At 66.3% G+C, this 12,865-nt stretch overlaps 1 protein-coding gene across 1 annotated transcript; it reads left to right on the forward strand.

The window, feature by feature from the left end:
- Positions 1-49: 49 nt before the first annotated feature.
- Positions 50-2,363, forward strand: B3GALT6 (beta-1,3-galactosyltransferase 6). The gene has a single exon (XM_057554588.1). It carries the CDS (start codon positions 101-103, stop codon positions 1,073-1,075), a length of 975 nt encoding a protein of 324 aa, XP_057410571.1. The 5' UTR covers positions 50-100; the 3' UTR covers positions 1,076-2,363.
- The last annotated feature ends 10,502 nt before the right edge of the window (positions 2,364-12,865 follow it).

The following is a 12,865-nucleotide window of genomic DNA, read 5'->3' on the forward strand; positions in this document are numbered from 1 at the left end:
CCCCGGGCGGAAGCGGCCTCACCACTCTCCCGGGCGGCCAATGAGGAGCGTACGCGGGTCCACGTAACCCGACGGCGCGGCCCGCGGCGCTCCCCGCGCCATGAAGCTGCTGCGGCGCGCGTGGCGGCACCGAACGGCGCTGGGCCTGAGCGCCCTGGCGCTGGGCGGCGCCGCGCTGCTCTACCTCGCGCGCTGCCGGGCGCCCGTCGACCCCGCCGCGCCCGTGCCCTTCGGCCCCGCGCGCGCCGCCGCTTTTCTGGCAGTACTGGTGGCCAGCGCGCCGCGGGCGGCCGAGCGGCGCAGCGTGGTCCGCAGCACGTGGCTGGCGGCGCGGCGCGGCGGCCCCGGGGACGTGTGGGCGCGCTTCGCCGTGGGCACTGGCGGGTTAGGCGCCGACGAGCGGCGCGCTCTGGAGCGCGAACAGGCACGGCACGGCGACCTGCTGCTGCTGCCCGCGCTGCGTGACGCGTACGAGAACCTCACGGCCAAGGTGTTGGCCATGCTGGCCTGGCTGGACGAGCACGTGGCCTTCGAGTTCGTGCTCAAGGCAGACGACGACTCGTTTGCGCGCCTGGACGCGCTGCTGGCCGAGCTGCGCGCCCGCGACCCCGCGCGCCGCCGCCGCCTCTACTGGGGCTTCTTCTCGGGCCGCGGCCGCGTCCGGCCCGGGGGCCGCTGGCGCGAGGCCGCCTGGCAGCTCTGCGACTACTACCTGCCCTACGCGCTGGGCGGCGGGTACGTGCTCTCGGCCGACCTCGTGCGCTACCTGCGCCTCAGCCGCGAGTACCTGCGCGCCTGGCACAGCGAGGACGTGTCGTTGGGCGCCTGGCTGGCGCCGGTGGACGTGCAGCGCGAGCACGACCCGCGCTTCGACACCGAGTACAAGTCCCGTGGCTGCAACAACCAGTACCTGGTGACGCACAAGCAGAGCCTGGAGGACATGCTGGAGAAGCACCGGACGCTGGCACGCGAGGGCCGCCTGTGCAAGCGGGAGGTGCAGCTGCGCCTGTCCTACGTCTACGACTGGTCGGCGCCACCCTCGCAGTGCTGCCAGCGGAAGGAGGGCATCCCTTGACCGCCCCGAGCAGGGCCGGGACGCCCGGCTCCCGACGCTGCTCAGCCATTCTGCTGCGCGTGGCGGTGCGTGGAGGCCGGACTGAGTCACTGGGGGCTGCCCGCCGGCCTTCCACTGGTGAAGCTGACAGCTTCTGGCTGGTCGTCAGCATGAGGCCGGCCCTCGAGAGGACCCAATTTCCCTGGTGACCACGGGCCAGATGCCAGGCAGCAGTGGACAACTCCTAAGCCCCGCCTCCGCTAAGCGCCCATACCTGACAGCCTATCCGAGAGCATCTTGTTCTGCGTCTGGGGCCAGCATCCTGTCAGACAGAAATGTCCTGTCCCTGGATTTCAGCATTTTGCCTGGACGTGGGCGAGTCAGCAGGCAGCCCCGCGGGGCCTGACCACTCAGTGTCCTCTCCCAGGCCGGCGCCAAGGAGCCAGAGGATGGAGCTGACAGGACTTGCAGGACATGACCCCAAAGAAAAATGCCCCACCCCTCAGGGCTGGGGACAATGTCGTGTCCTGCCTCCACTGTATTGACCATACACCTGCACCTGCTGAGGGCTGTGACCGCTGTTAACTGGGCCCTGGCACTTGGAGACTGGCCATGTGATGCAACCCAACAGCTTTTATAGAAGTTACTGTTGCTTTATGCGGTTAGGTCACCTCTTGCGTCTCCTGTTGGTATCGCTTGTCACATGTACGTCTAGGATTTAAGTTCGTTTTATGTGAGTCAGCTTTCATGGTATTTTGGTCTGTGTGTTTGTCTGGAGTGAATTCGTGGTATGTGTAAATCAGAGCTTGCCTGCTATTTATAAATTTTGTGAATTTGCGAAGATAAGCGTTTGAGTTGAGAGTGGGGGGGTTTCATATATTTTGGTATTTAAGAGCTTAAGGACTTTTCTACGAGAACTTGGAATTTGTGGGTTAATCTGTTTTTCCAACTTGAATTGTAGACCCATTGCTGCTTAAGAGTTGAAACATGGAAGAACTCATCCACCTCTCTTCCGTTTACACGGAAAGTGACCCCATTGTCTCTCTCTAAAAACACTTTTCTTTAAGGCTTCCTCTCGGCCGCACAGGGCAAGTGTTTCTGGAAGCATTGATGAGGTTTCCCAAAATCTGTCTTGAGACAGCCTTGCTGTGGCATGTCCCCTTGGGGACACAGCAGTTCGTGGCACCCTTGCACATCCCCAGAAGGTTGGGGCTTCCTCTTTTCCCCGTTAAATGTGAAAAGTGAGCACTGTGGTCATTGCAGAAGTTAAATAAAGTGGCTCCCGGGAAACGGGGAGCCCTTCTCAGGCTGGGGGTGTGAGAAATCTGTGCATATTCTGTCTGGGTCCGGGCTGTGCTGCCACCTGCCTGCAGCCCAGGCTCTGGGGCACTAGGAACAGGAGGGCACAAGTCTTTGACTCGCCTGTTTACTGCCATTCCCGAGCCCTCTCAGGCTGTGGATTTTAGGAGCGGTATCTTGGCCCAGGTGGCTTACACATCAGACGGCTCTCTCCTGTGGCTTCTGGAGGCTGGGGGCCTGCGATCGGGGTGCCGGCGTGGTCGGGGTCTGTCAAGGCCCTCGTTCTGGCGTGCAGAGGGCCACCTTCCTGCCGTGCTGTGGTGGGGGAGCCAGGGCGAGCTCTCTGCAGTCCCTTCTTAGGGCATTAATCCCCTCATGGGCCCCCTCACCCTGATCCAGACGCCACTGCACCAGGGCATTGGGGCCTCCATCTGATTTGGGGGGCACAGTCAGTCCATAGTGACAGGTTTGGTTATTTTTGTCTAAAGGTAGAAGAATAGCAAGAACTCTGGGTCTCAAGGGCTTCCCTGGTGGCGCAGTGGTTAAGAATCCTCCTAGCAATGCAGAGGACATGGGTTCGAACCCTGGTCCGGGAAGATCCCACATGCCACGGAGCAGCTAAGCCTGTGCATGCCACAACAACTGAGCCTGCGCTCTAGAGCCCGCGAGCCACAACTACTGAGACTGCGTGCCTAGAGCCCGTGCTCCACAGCAAGAGAAGCCACCGCAATGAGAAGCCCACGCACTGCAACGAAGAGTAGCCCCCTGCTCACTGCAACTAGGAAAAAGCCCGCGCGCAGCAACGAAGACCCAAGGTGGCCAAAAATAAATAAATAAATAAATAAATAAAAACTCTGGGTCTCAGGCCAGAAAGAAGGGGGTGGTCTTGTGGTTGGTGACCTGACCACGATTCTTCTGCCTTGAGAAGGCAGAGGCTGGACAGCAGAGGCCCCAACCTCTGACCCGGCTCTGATTATGAGGTGTGAGCCTTGCGCCAGGACTGACTGCGTGGCTGAAGGTCTGGGGACACCAGGGTGAGCAGGATGGGGCCCTGCCCTCCACTGGGTGAGTGCTGAGGGATGCTGGCCACGGCAGGACCCAGTTCCTGCTGACCGTCTGGGATGATGGTCCTGGGATGTCTCGCCTGAACCCCGGGATTATCAGAGGAATTGGTGGGCACACATGTCCGTTTCTCAGAACAGGATAAGGTGCCTCGAGTGATGGGAGGACCTGCGGAGGCTACGTGGCCAGGGCAGAGCCGCTGGATCCTCAGATCCCTGCCCGGCACCAACGTCCAAGACCCCCTGGTAAAAAATCAAAAATTCCAGGCACCTGTCTTGGGGGTGGGGCACTTGTGAGCTTTGGCATTTAGTTGAACCGTGTGAAAGTGCCAATATGCAACCAGTTTTGACCTACAAAAGTGGAAATTTCATACTGTTCAACCTGAAACATGAAATTTCAGAACAACACACACACCCTGGGCCGACGGTGCCTGTCCACACTGTGGTTGATGAGAGGCCAGCATGTTGGAGCTGAAGGCCAGGATCCCTTCCTAGAGGGGCCCACAGCCACCCCATCTGTGTTCCTGGAGCCCGTGCACGGGCCCCACGTGGGCGTCACGGAGCCCAGCCTGCCACCGGCCTGGAGGAGTCGGCCCTCCTCCAGCCTCTGTCTCTGCTCCTGCCCCGTCTGGCCTGGCAGGTTCTCCTGGCCGGAGGGCCAAGCCCTCACCCTCCCTGCCTGCTGGCACCATCCCCTGCATGTGGACCGGCCACGGCGTCCCCTCCAGGCAGCCCTCCTGGTCTGCACCTCCCATCCGCCAAGGCACTTGCCATGAAGTCCACGCCATCTGGGCATGGGTGCCCTGTGGACCAGGGGCCGAGCCCAGGCCGTCCCGGGTTCAGGAGGCAACAGGTCCTTAGGAGATGGGAAGTCAGACCACCAAACTGGCTTTTCTGGGGGAATTTAGGGTACAGGACACCTCAAGTGGTGAACAGCCCATGGGGACCCAAAACTCAAAGTTTAATTTAAAAATACGATACGACATCACTAATTAATAAAATAGAGAAACGTGGGACCCAAGAACCTAGAGGACACGGTGCCCGCCAGGATGGCCCAGGCATGGGGGCTGGTCTGAGGCACCCCACTGCTGGGGTCACCACACGGCCACAGGTGGGCCCTCTCCAGACCCCCCCAATCCTGGGTCCACCTGCTGTGGCTGGGTTAGCAGGACCAGTGATGCGGCGGAGGCCAGGGGCTCACCCAGGACACACGGCTGCCGGAAGAGACCCGAGGACAGAAAGGGGCCGAGGCTCCCCTCAAGTGGGCCCAGAGGGGCGCCTGCCCTCGGTGCTGGGGCTTCCCGGCCTCTGGGCCCTGCAGGGCAGGCTGGCGTGCAACCTGCAGCTGGGAAGAGCCAGCCGCCCAGCCACCCCCTTGTCCCTATGCGCTCAGCCAGCCCCTGACTCATCCCAGGGGGTGGCGGCGGCCTCCCTTCCCTGCCCACCCCCCAGTGTCGCTGTATATACCAGGTTTAGCCAGTAAGTTCTGGCCTTGGGAATGTCCCCCAGCCTCATGTGCGCATGATAAAAATAGAAACATTCAGATTCAAAGACCCCTGGTGTTTGAAGAGCCGTAACCCTGGGGGGCGGGGTTGTCTGTGCCCAAAGCCACTTGCTGGATCTCGGAGGGAGACATGGGGAGGGGGCGATGCGGGAGCCCCCAGGATGCTGGCCCCACTTCACCACCTCCAAACCAGCCACTGAGCAGTGGGGCTGCTGGGGGCCTGCAGGGAACCCCGGAGAAGCCCAGCCTGGCAGTTGGAGCAGGAGGAGCCAGCAACGGGACTTCCCTGGTGGTCCAGCGGTTAAGACTCTGCACTTCCACCGCAGGGGGCACGGGTTCAATCCCCGGTCAGGGAAGTAGGATCCCACAAGCCATGCAGCACAGCCAAAAAGTAAAATAAATAGATAATAGATAGAAGCCAGCAGGGCAGCGGGGGACCTACAGCCGCTGCCCCGCAGCCTGAGCCACCACGTCGTGGGCTGTGCTTGGCCCTGCTGCCTGTCCCCCCGTCACCTCCCCACACTCAGGCTACTCTCCCGGGCTCCGGGCTGCAGTCTCCTCTGCCCTCCACGCCAGGCTCACTCCTGCCCTGAGCCTCCGCCAGCCCTCTCTCACTCCAACATCCCTTCCTCGTCCTCGGGGAGGCCCGTCCAGGTCACCCACCAACCGCTCCCCCTGGCCTCGTGCCTTCCCCGGCCTTCACCTGTGTACCTGGCTGTCCCAGGGTCTGTGCTGCCCCAGGAGTGAGACTGACCCGGGAAACAGGAGCCCCTTGCCTGCCGCCTGCTGGGCCCAACAGCTCGGAAGACGCCTCCCGGGAAGCAGAGCTGGCGCTGCTGGGCGCCCGGAAGCCATGGCTCGTGCTCAGCCAGCCCCGGGTCCTCAGGATACGGAGTGCTGCTGCGTGTGGGTCCTCCTAGGACGTGTCCCCATCCCCTCAGACCTTCTCCGTCCACCCACCTGCCTGGGGGGGGCCCATATTTAGCTGTGATCAAGGTTCTCAGGGGCCGGCTACAGGCTGTGCTGTGTCCCCCAGAAGAAGTGTCAGGTCCCAACCCCCAGGACCTGCAAGTGTGGCCTGATTGGGAAGTAGGGTCTTTGCAGGTGTAACTAAGGTGAGGACAGCAGGTGCAGCCCTACTGTAGTATGACTGTGTCCTCGTAGGAAGAGGAAGCAGAGACCCAGGGAGGAGAAGGCCCTGTGCCGACGGGCAGAGTCCGGAGCGACGCAGCTGCCAGCCCAGAAGTGCCCTGGCGGCTGGCTCCAGCAGAGGCCCAGAGGAGGCCGGCAGGGGTTCCACCCAGAGTTGCAGAGTCTGCTGAGCCCTGGATTTCAGCCACAGGCCCCAGACTGTGGGAGACGCCATTTCCCTGTGGACAAGCACAGCTCCGACGCCACCTGCCCGGTCCTCCCAACTCCGGGCGCTGGGCGGGTGCCTGCCGGGGCATCCCAGAGCCCTCAGCCACTGGCTGAGCCCAGCCTCCGCCACCTCCCAGGGCTCAGCACAGACCCTGCCATCTGGGGGCACAGGGCCCTTAGCGGCCATGCCAGGATCCCCGCGGCCTGTGCCTCATCTGCCTGGCCCCACGTTCCCGCCATCCATCGGGCCCCCCGTGCCCCCATGGACTGGGTCTCAGCCCCGTATCCGCAGGGTCTCACGGGGGCGGCCAGCCCTCTTCTCGGGCCCCCTGCCCCAGGCACCCTGTCCACATCGTGAGACCACTGACCCTTGCCATCCAGGGCCCCATGGAGCCCGCAGCAGCTGCTGCAGACAGGCCTAAAGCAGGCCAGCTGCCCGGCCCCCAGCGGGGCCCCCCTCCAGAGCAACTTCAGAGAACCCCAAGGTCAAGGTCACATCCAGCTGTTCCTTGGTGCTTGTGCTCTGGTTCCAGGGGCTTGACGAAGGGTGTGGGCTGTTTTTCCTCCTTATAAACACGCTCTGGGCTGAGCCGACATCTCTCTGCCACCATGAGTCCAGGGAGGTGGTGAAAGGCCGCCCGCCCACCTGCCCAGGCCCCCAGGCCTGGGTCGCCCCTGCGGTCACCGTCCCCACAGCCCTGGGAGCTGGAAGAAGACCTCTCACCCATCACCTGGCCTCTGTGGGCGCCCACCACGGCCAGCCTGGGCCCCCCTGGCCCCCCACCTCGGTTCTGCCCCCCCAGCTCCTCCCTCTCCCCCCACCCCCTCCCCCACTGGCCCCCAACCCCCTCCTCCGACCCCACCCCATCTGTGGATGGTGCTACTGGCTCCCCACCCCTCCCCAGCGCCCCCCTTCAGACCTCACGGCCTCACACAGAGGCAGCACTGCCCACCACAGCCACACTGCGGCCAGGCGACCCCTCCGACGGCGCTGACCACTTCAGGGATCTCCCAGAGCAAACAGCGACCGGCCGCCCCACGCGTCCCCAGGGTCCCTCCTCGGCTGGGAGTCCCGGGAACCCATCCCACCCTTCCTCCCCAAGGACCCTGAGCCTCCCTTGCCGTGGGGCCCTGGATGGGTGATGAGAAGAGAGCAGGAGGGGAGTGGAAGACGGCCAGCCTCAGTCCTCTGCTCGGGCCACAGTGACCAGCAAGACCCTCAGTGTGACCTTGTGGACGTTCCGCAGCCCGTGGCTGCAGCACCGGCTCTGCCCGGGGCCCGGGTCTGGTGGGAGTCACAGCGGAGGCCAGTGGCCAACGGCCGAGTCCCGAGTGATACCCCTCCCGGCTCCTGGAGCCCCGGAACAGGACGCGAGGAACGAGTGACGTCAGGAAAGGTGAGCAGTTCCCGTGGCGCTGGGGCAGGGCCAGACCCCACTCTGGACGTCAGCCTCAGTCGGCCGGGTCAGAAGACCGGGCAGAGGTCCGCCCCTGGCCCAAGCACCGGCAGGCACCCCGGGTCCAGCCACCGCCACCCGACTGATGAGGTCTGCCCAGGAGACGGAAGCGGGGGCCTGGGGGTACCCAGGAGGTGGTAGGGTCACGGGTCTCTACAGAGGGGTCTCCACTGGAGCCTAGAGATGGCAGCTACCCGAGAGCACACCCCCTGCCCTGGGAAGGGGGCTCTGGTGGCCAGGTGGGCAGCTGGACCCTGGAGCTTAGGAGGCCTGGGCAGTGGGGACAGGAGTGTTAGCAGGGGGCAGTCTCTGACCTGGCCACTCGGCAGGACATCAGGGACCCTCCACACGATGCCCTGGGCTCACAGCTGGTGGCCCATTGCCGCTGGCCCCGGGTCATGCCTGCTGGCCGGCCTGCAGGGTCCACCGGGCAGGGCTCAGCTGGCCACGGCGCTGGGTGGCGCTCAGGGCTGGGGAGGAGCCAGGAGCCAGGGTGGCCGTGGGGACCAGACAGCAGTTGACTCTGTCCTCTAAACGCCGAACCTCCACGGCCCTGCCGGCGGGACAGGCGCCCAGGGAGGGCCCTCGTCCAGCTCCCACTTCCCACTAACCCAGGGCCTGACCCGGCCCGGTGACCCAAGAAGAAGAAACCCCAGCCCCGGCCCCTCCCTCTGGTGGCGTCTGAGGGTCTCGGCAGCCCAGCCCACGAGGGGGCCCGGCACCCCCGGCTACAGCCGCCCGCCCGGTCCCGCGCAGAGTGCTGGGCGGATGGCCAGAGCCAGGCTCGAGCCCGGCCAGCAGCGCCGGGTCACCGTGTCCGGCCCTCTGACTGTGTTCCCAGACGGACCCCCGCCTGCACCTCCGGCCCCAGAGGCGAGAGCGGGCAGCCTCCACAGTGAAGGCCAGGCCGATCCCGCTGCGGGGCCTGGTGCGGGCGGCAGGGCCGCGGGGCAGCAGCAGGGGCTGCTTCTGGAGACACTTCGCTTCAGAGGCGGAGCTCTGCCCGTGACGCCCCTTCCTGTTCAGTCCTGTTCTCACACGCCCGGGTCCCACCAGCCGCCCGGAGGGGCTGCGGGCACAGGTGGCCATCTCTCCTGGCCTGGCCACTGCCCCACTGCCCCAGGTGTGCATGTGACTCCAGCTGTTGCAACACCAACGTCATCGCACCAGAGGAGCCCATGAGTCACGGCCCCACAGCAGGGCTGCACCCAAATCCTCCCGAACGAGGGCCCTTGGTCCCCACGCCCCAGCCCCCGCCAGGCCTGCCTGCGTGCACCACAAGACACGCCGGCAGACGCACCGAGGGGCAGGCGCGCTGATGGCGGCACGCACAGGCACAGGTGTGGGAGTTGCCAATACCCAGGCGGGCTCCCCAGCCTGTGTCCACCCAGCTCCAGGGCTGGGCCGGGGGAGGCCCCAGGGGCTGGGCCAGGGGAGGCCCCAGGCTGCTGGAGGCGTCAGCTCCTGGGTGAGCTCAGGCACCCTGGGCCGGAGACCCAGCACCTCGATGACCTGGGTCAGGGCCCCGAGGTCATGCAGGGCTTGGAGTGGCCTGAACACGGAGCCCAGAGGGCACGCTGGCCGAGCCCAGTCAGCGAGCGAGGGCCCCCCGGGTGCAGCCAGGTCCCAGGTCAGAGCGCTGAGTGCAGGCTGGAGGCCTCGGATGAGATAAGGCTCCCTGCTGCCCGCAAGGAGCTTCTGCCCCAGGACAGGGGCCGGGAGCCCCTCTCCCCTCCCCCATCACCCAGAGTCCCCGGCCGTCCCGGTGAGTCCAGCTCCAGGCCCTGGGCAGTGGCCCTTCCCCACCCGGCGTCCATGGCTGTGCGGCCACCAGCCCGACTGTGCAGCACGACGGCCTCCCCAGCTGGACCAATGCCAGCGGGTCTCCCCAGCGCCAAGGATCCTGACCGTGGCTGTTCCTGAGCTCAGGGACCGGCCAGCCAGGGCCTCCAGCCACCGAGGCCTGGACACCTGCTCTGTATTCGCTCCCGAGGGTCCTGGTGATTCAGCTCTGCCAAGAAAGCCCAGGCAGGCCACAGGGCGGAGAGAGAGGACACACAGAGACCCCCACACGCGTCACCCAGACACCAGGGACCACGGGGAGCTCCGCTTGGACCACAGGTCAGGGCGGAGCTCCCAGAGTCACCAGCGCAGCCACCACCGGGACACGTGGGGTCAGCACGGCGGGCCCAGGTACACGCAGACCCAGGGAGAGGCGCACAGCCACACCGAGGACACGTCCACCCAGGTCCCAGCGGGCCCCCTGCGCTCCCCACACCCACACACCCTCGGGCCGTTTTGGGTCCTTGGCCCAGGCCACAGGAGTCAGAAGGTCTGGGCTGGCTAAGGACGGGGCCCCGGTGGGGAGAGGCAGCCCAAGCGGCCCTTGGAGCAGATCCCTGCGCCCAGCCCAGGCCCAACCTGAGGGGACGAAGTCACACCCAAAGTTGGGCACTGGCCACAGACGGCCACAAAAGGCTGCAGAGGGCCGGCGTGTCCTGGCCGCACCCTGAGGACCTCACCCTCCCCGGAGCCCCAGCCCAGGCCAGGTGGGCAGCCTGTCCTGCAGGCCTCACCCCGACCCTGTCCCATCCGCAGCCCTCAGAGGGGACCAGGGGCCACCCCTGCCCCAGCCAGCTCCTGCGGGGTGGAGCGGGGGGGAGGGAGGGGGGCCGGCAGCTGCTCCCGGACCTGAGAGAACTTCGAACTACCCTGAGCCAGAGACCCACATTCTTGTCTGCACGGAAACTGGACAGCAGGCCGAGGGTGCCCAACCTGGACACACCCGCCCCCGGCACCCCAGGGCCGCCTCAGCCTCAGGGCCGGGAGGGGCGGTCAGGAGCAGCCCGGCTGCGGCCGGGGACCAGGGCTTGGGAGGCCAGGGCTGGAGTGCTCCCAGGAGGAAGCGCCCTCCCTCCCGGGAGCCCCCAGCACAGCAAGTCCCCAGGCCCGGCTGCAGGCAGAAGGGTCAGCCACAGGTTCTGGGAAGGGAGCCTAGAGGGGCCAACGGGGTCAGCCCAGCACCTACCGCTGCTTCAGAGCAGGGCTCGGGGTCAGGGCTCAAGCTGAGGCCGCCCAGCGCTGTGCTGGCCACCCCAAAGCCCAGCTCCAGAACCAGAGTCCAGGACAGAGAAAAGAGCCCCGTCCCCAGGCCCCCAACCCGGAACCCCCAGTGAGCCTGAGGGGCAAGAGCTCCTACAACCCAACCCAGGAGCCCCTGCTCCGACTGGCTGGGTGTGACTGTAAGGGCCCAGGGCCCAGGGCCCAGGGAGCTTAACAAACACCCCAGTTTGGGTCCGGCTCCAGGAGATGACAGGGCTGAGAGAAAATGATGCCGCTGAGTCCAGGGCGGGGCCTTTGGGGGCTTCACCCCACACTGGCCCCTTGTCCGCACTGGGAGGACAGCCTGCGTCTTTGAGGGCCACCCCAGCTCATGCCCCTGGGCCCGCCGATAGCAGCCACTGCCGCCCACCCCAGCCCCCCACTTCTTTGCTTCTGCTCTCCCAGCGCCGGGGCCCAGCTGGAGACAGCACATTCCAAGGGAATTAGAGCTAAGTGGTTAATGACCTCCCATTAGGGGCAGAGACCGGGAGGAAGAAGAGACAGACCGGGAGGCGGCGGAGTCGGGCGCCGGGCGCGGGCCCTCCGGCCCTGGCCACCTGCCCGCAGAAGCCCCGGGCGGCCGGCTTGTCCGTCCTCTCCGTCTCTCTTCTCCTCATCTCCTGTCTCCCGTCTGTCGCCCCAGCAGGGCCTGGCCCCGACCTCTGTCATCACAGCCCCTCGGCAGGTCTGGGTGAGGAGGTGAGCCCTGCCCCCTCCCGGGCCGGGCGGGGTGGGGGGGACCGGCCGGTGTTGAAGGACAGTCAGGAGAGGCCCGGGGGTGGGGGGGGGTCTGGTCCCACCACTCACAGCCTCGGTGAGCCCCGTACACGGGTGGGAACACAGACCAGTGCCTGCGGCCAAGCTGGGCTCCGTACAGCAGTCCCAGGAGGCCTGGGCTCCACGGCCCACACAGGACCTCGGTGATGGGGGGGTGGGGGGCGGGGCGGCCTGCAGCCTCCCCCGACCTCCCAACAGAGACCCCAGCGCGCCACTCACGCCTCCCCCTTGCAGGCGGCGGGACCATCCCTCTCAGACCAGGCCGGCAGCGCCATGAAGCCGAGAACCGCCCCCAGACCCGGGGCCCCTGATGCCACCCAGGGGGACCAGGGAGAGAGGTGGGGACGGGTCAGCGGCCAAGCCCGCCGCTGCATGGACTGGCGCCCTGCCGGCACCAGAGCCTTCCTGCCTCATTACCCAGCGGGCTGCAGGGAGGGTCTGGGGGAGCGGGTGATAACCCGCCCCACTCCCCACGCCAACCCGAGCTGGCAGACGGACGCCCGAGCCCCTGCCCTTCCCTGCTCAGCCTTGGAGACGGCTCTCCGGGCCCCCCTGCGGCGGAGCTGATCCCCCACCCCCAAGCCCCAGTCATGGGCGGAGGGGCCAGGTGCGGCCGCCCACCCAGGGCCCAGGTGCCAACCAGCGATGGTATCTCGGCAGCTCTGCAGAGACCCGGACGTCCACGACCGACCAATTTACATTCTTCCGTCTGAGTTTGAGTGGTGCGGGCAGGGGCCGAATCCACAGGACCCACAGGCAGGACCCCTGTCCAGGCCGCTCTGACCCTGTCGCCGGGGGAGGGGGGGGACAGCCGCCAAGGAGAAGGTGGCGAGAAGTAAGGTCCCTGGGGGAATGAGGACGCCCGGGCCGCGGGGACACCGTCCGCGTCTGGAGGGTATGAGGCTGGTGGCCAGCACACCTGTCTGCTCCCCACCAGCCCCGTGGGGCGCCCCGCCTCGCCCTCTGCTCCCCGACACGCACTGTGCCACTCACCAGCCTCGAGGCCTCCCAGGGCCTGTGAGTGCCCGCGGGCTGCTGCCCTCTGAGGCTGGACCGGCCCTGGGCGGGCCAAGCGGCGGCCTGAACAGACACCTGTCCTTGTCCTCAAGGTAAAGGTGGCCCCCGGCAGGCACAGGGGCCGTGGGGGACACGCCCCGGCTGCCAGGGTGCTCGGCCGGAAGCTCCACCTCCAGGGCCAAGCCCGTGCCCGCACCCATGGGTGCCCTGAGGCCGCTCCACGGCTGCTTCTGGC

Source organism: Balaenoptera acutorostrata, chromosome 1, assembly GCF_949987535.1.
Source record: "Balaenoptera acutorostrata chromosome 1, mBalAcu1.1, whole genome shotgun sequence".
Classification (NCBI taxonomy): Eukaryota; Metazoa; Chordata; class Mammalia; order Artiodactyla; family Balaenopteridae; genus Balaenoptera; species Balaenoptera acutorostrata.

Bases quoted from the DNA above. Each gene is read 5' to 3' on its own strand.
- B3GALT6 (XM_057554588.1), top strand. From the start codon at position 101: ATGAAGCTGCTGCGGCGCGCGTGGCGGCACCGAACGGCGCTGGGCCTG.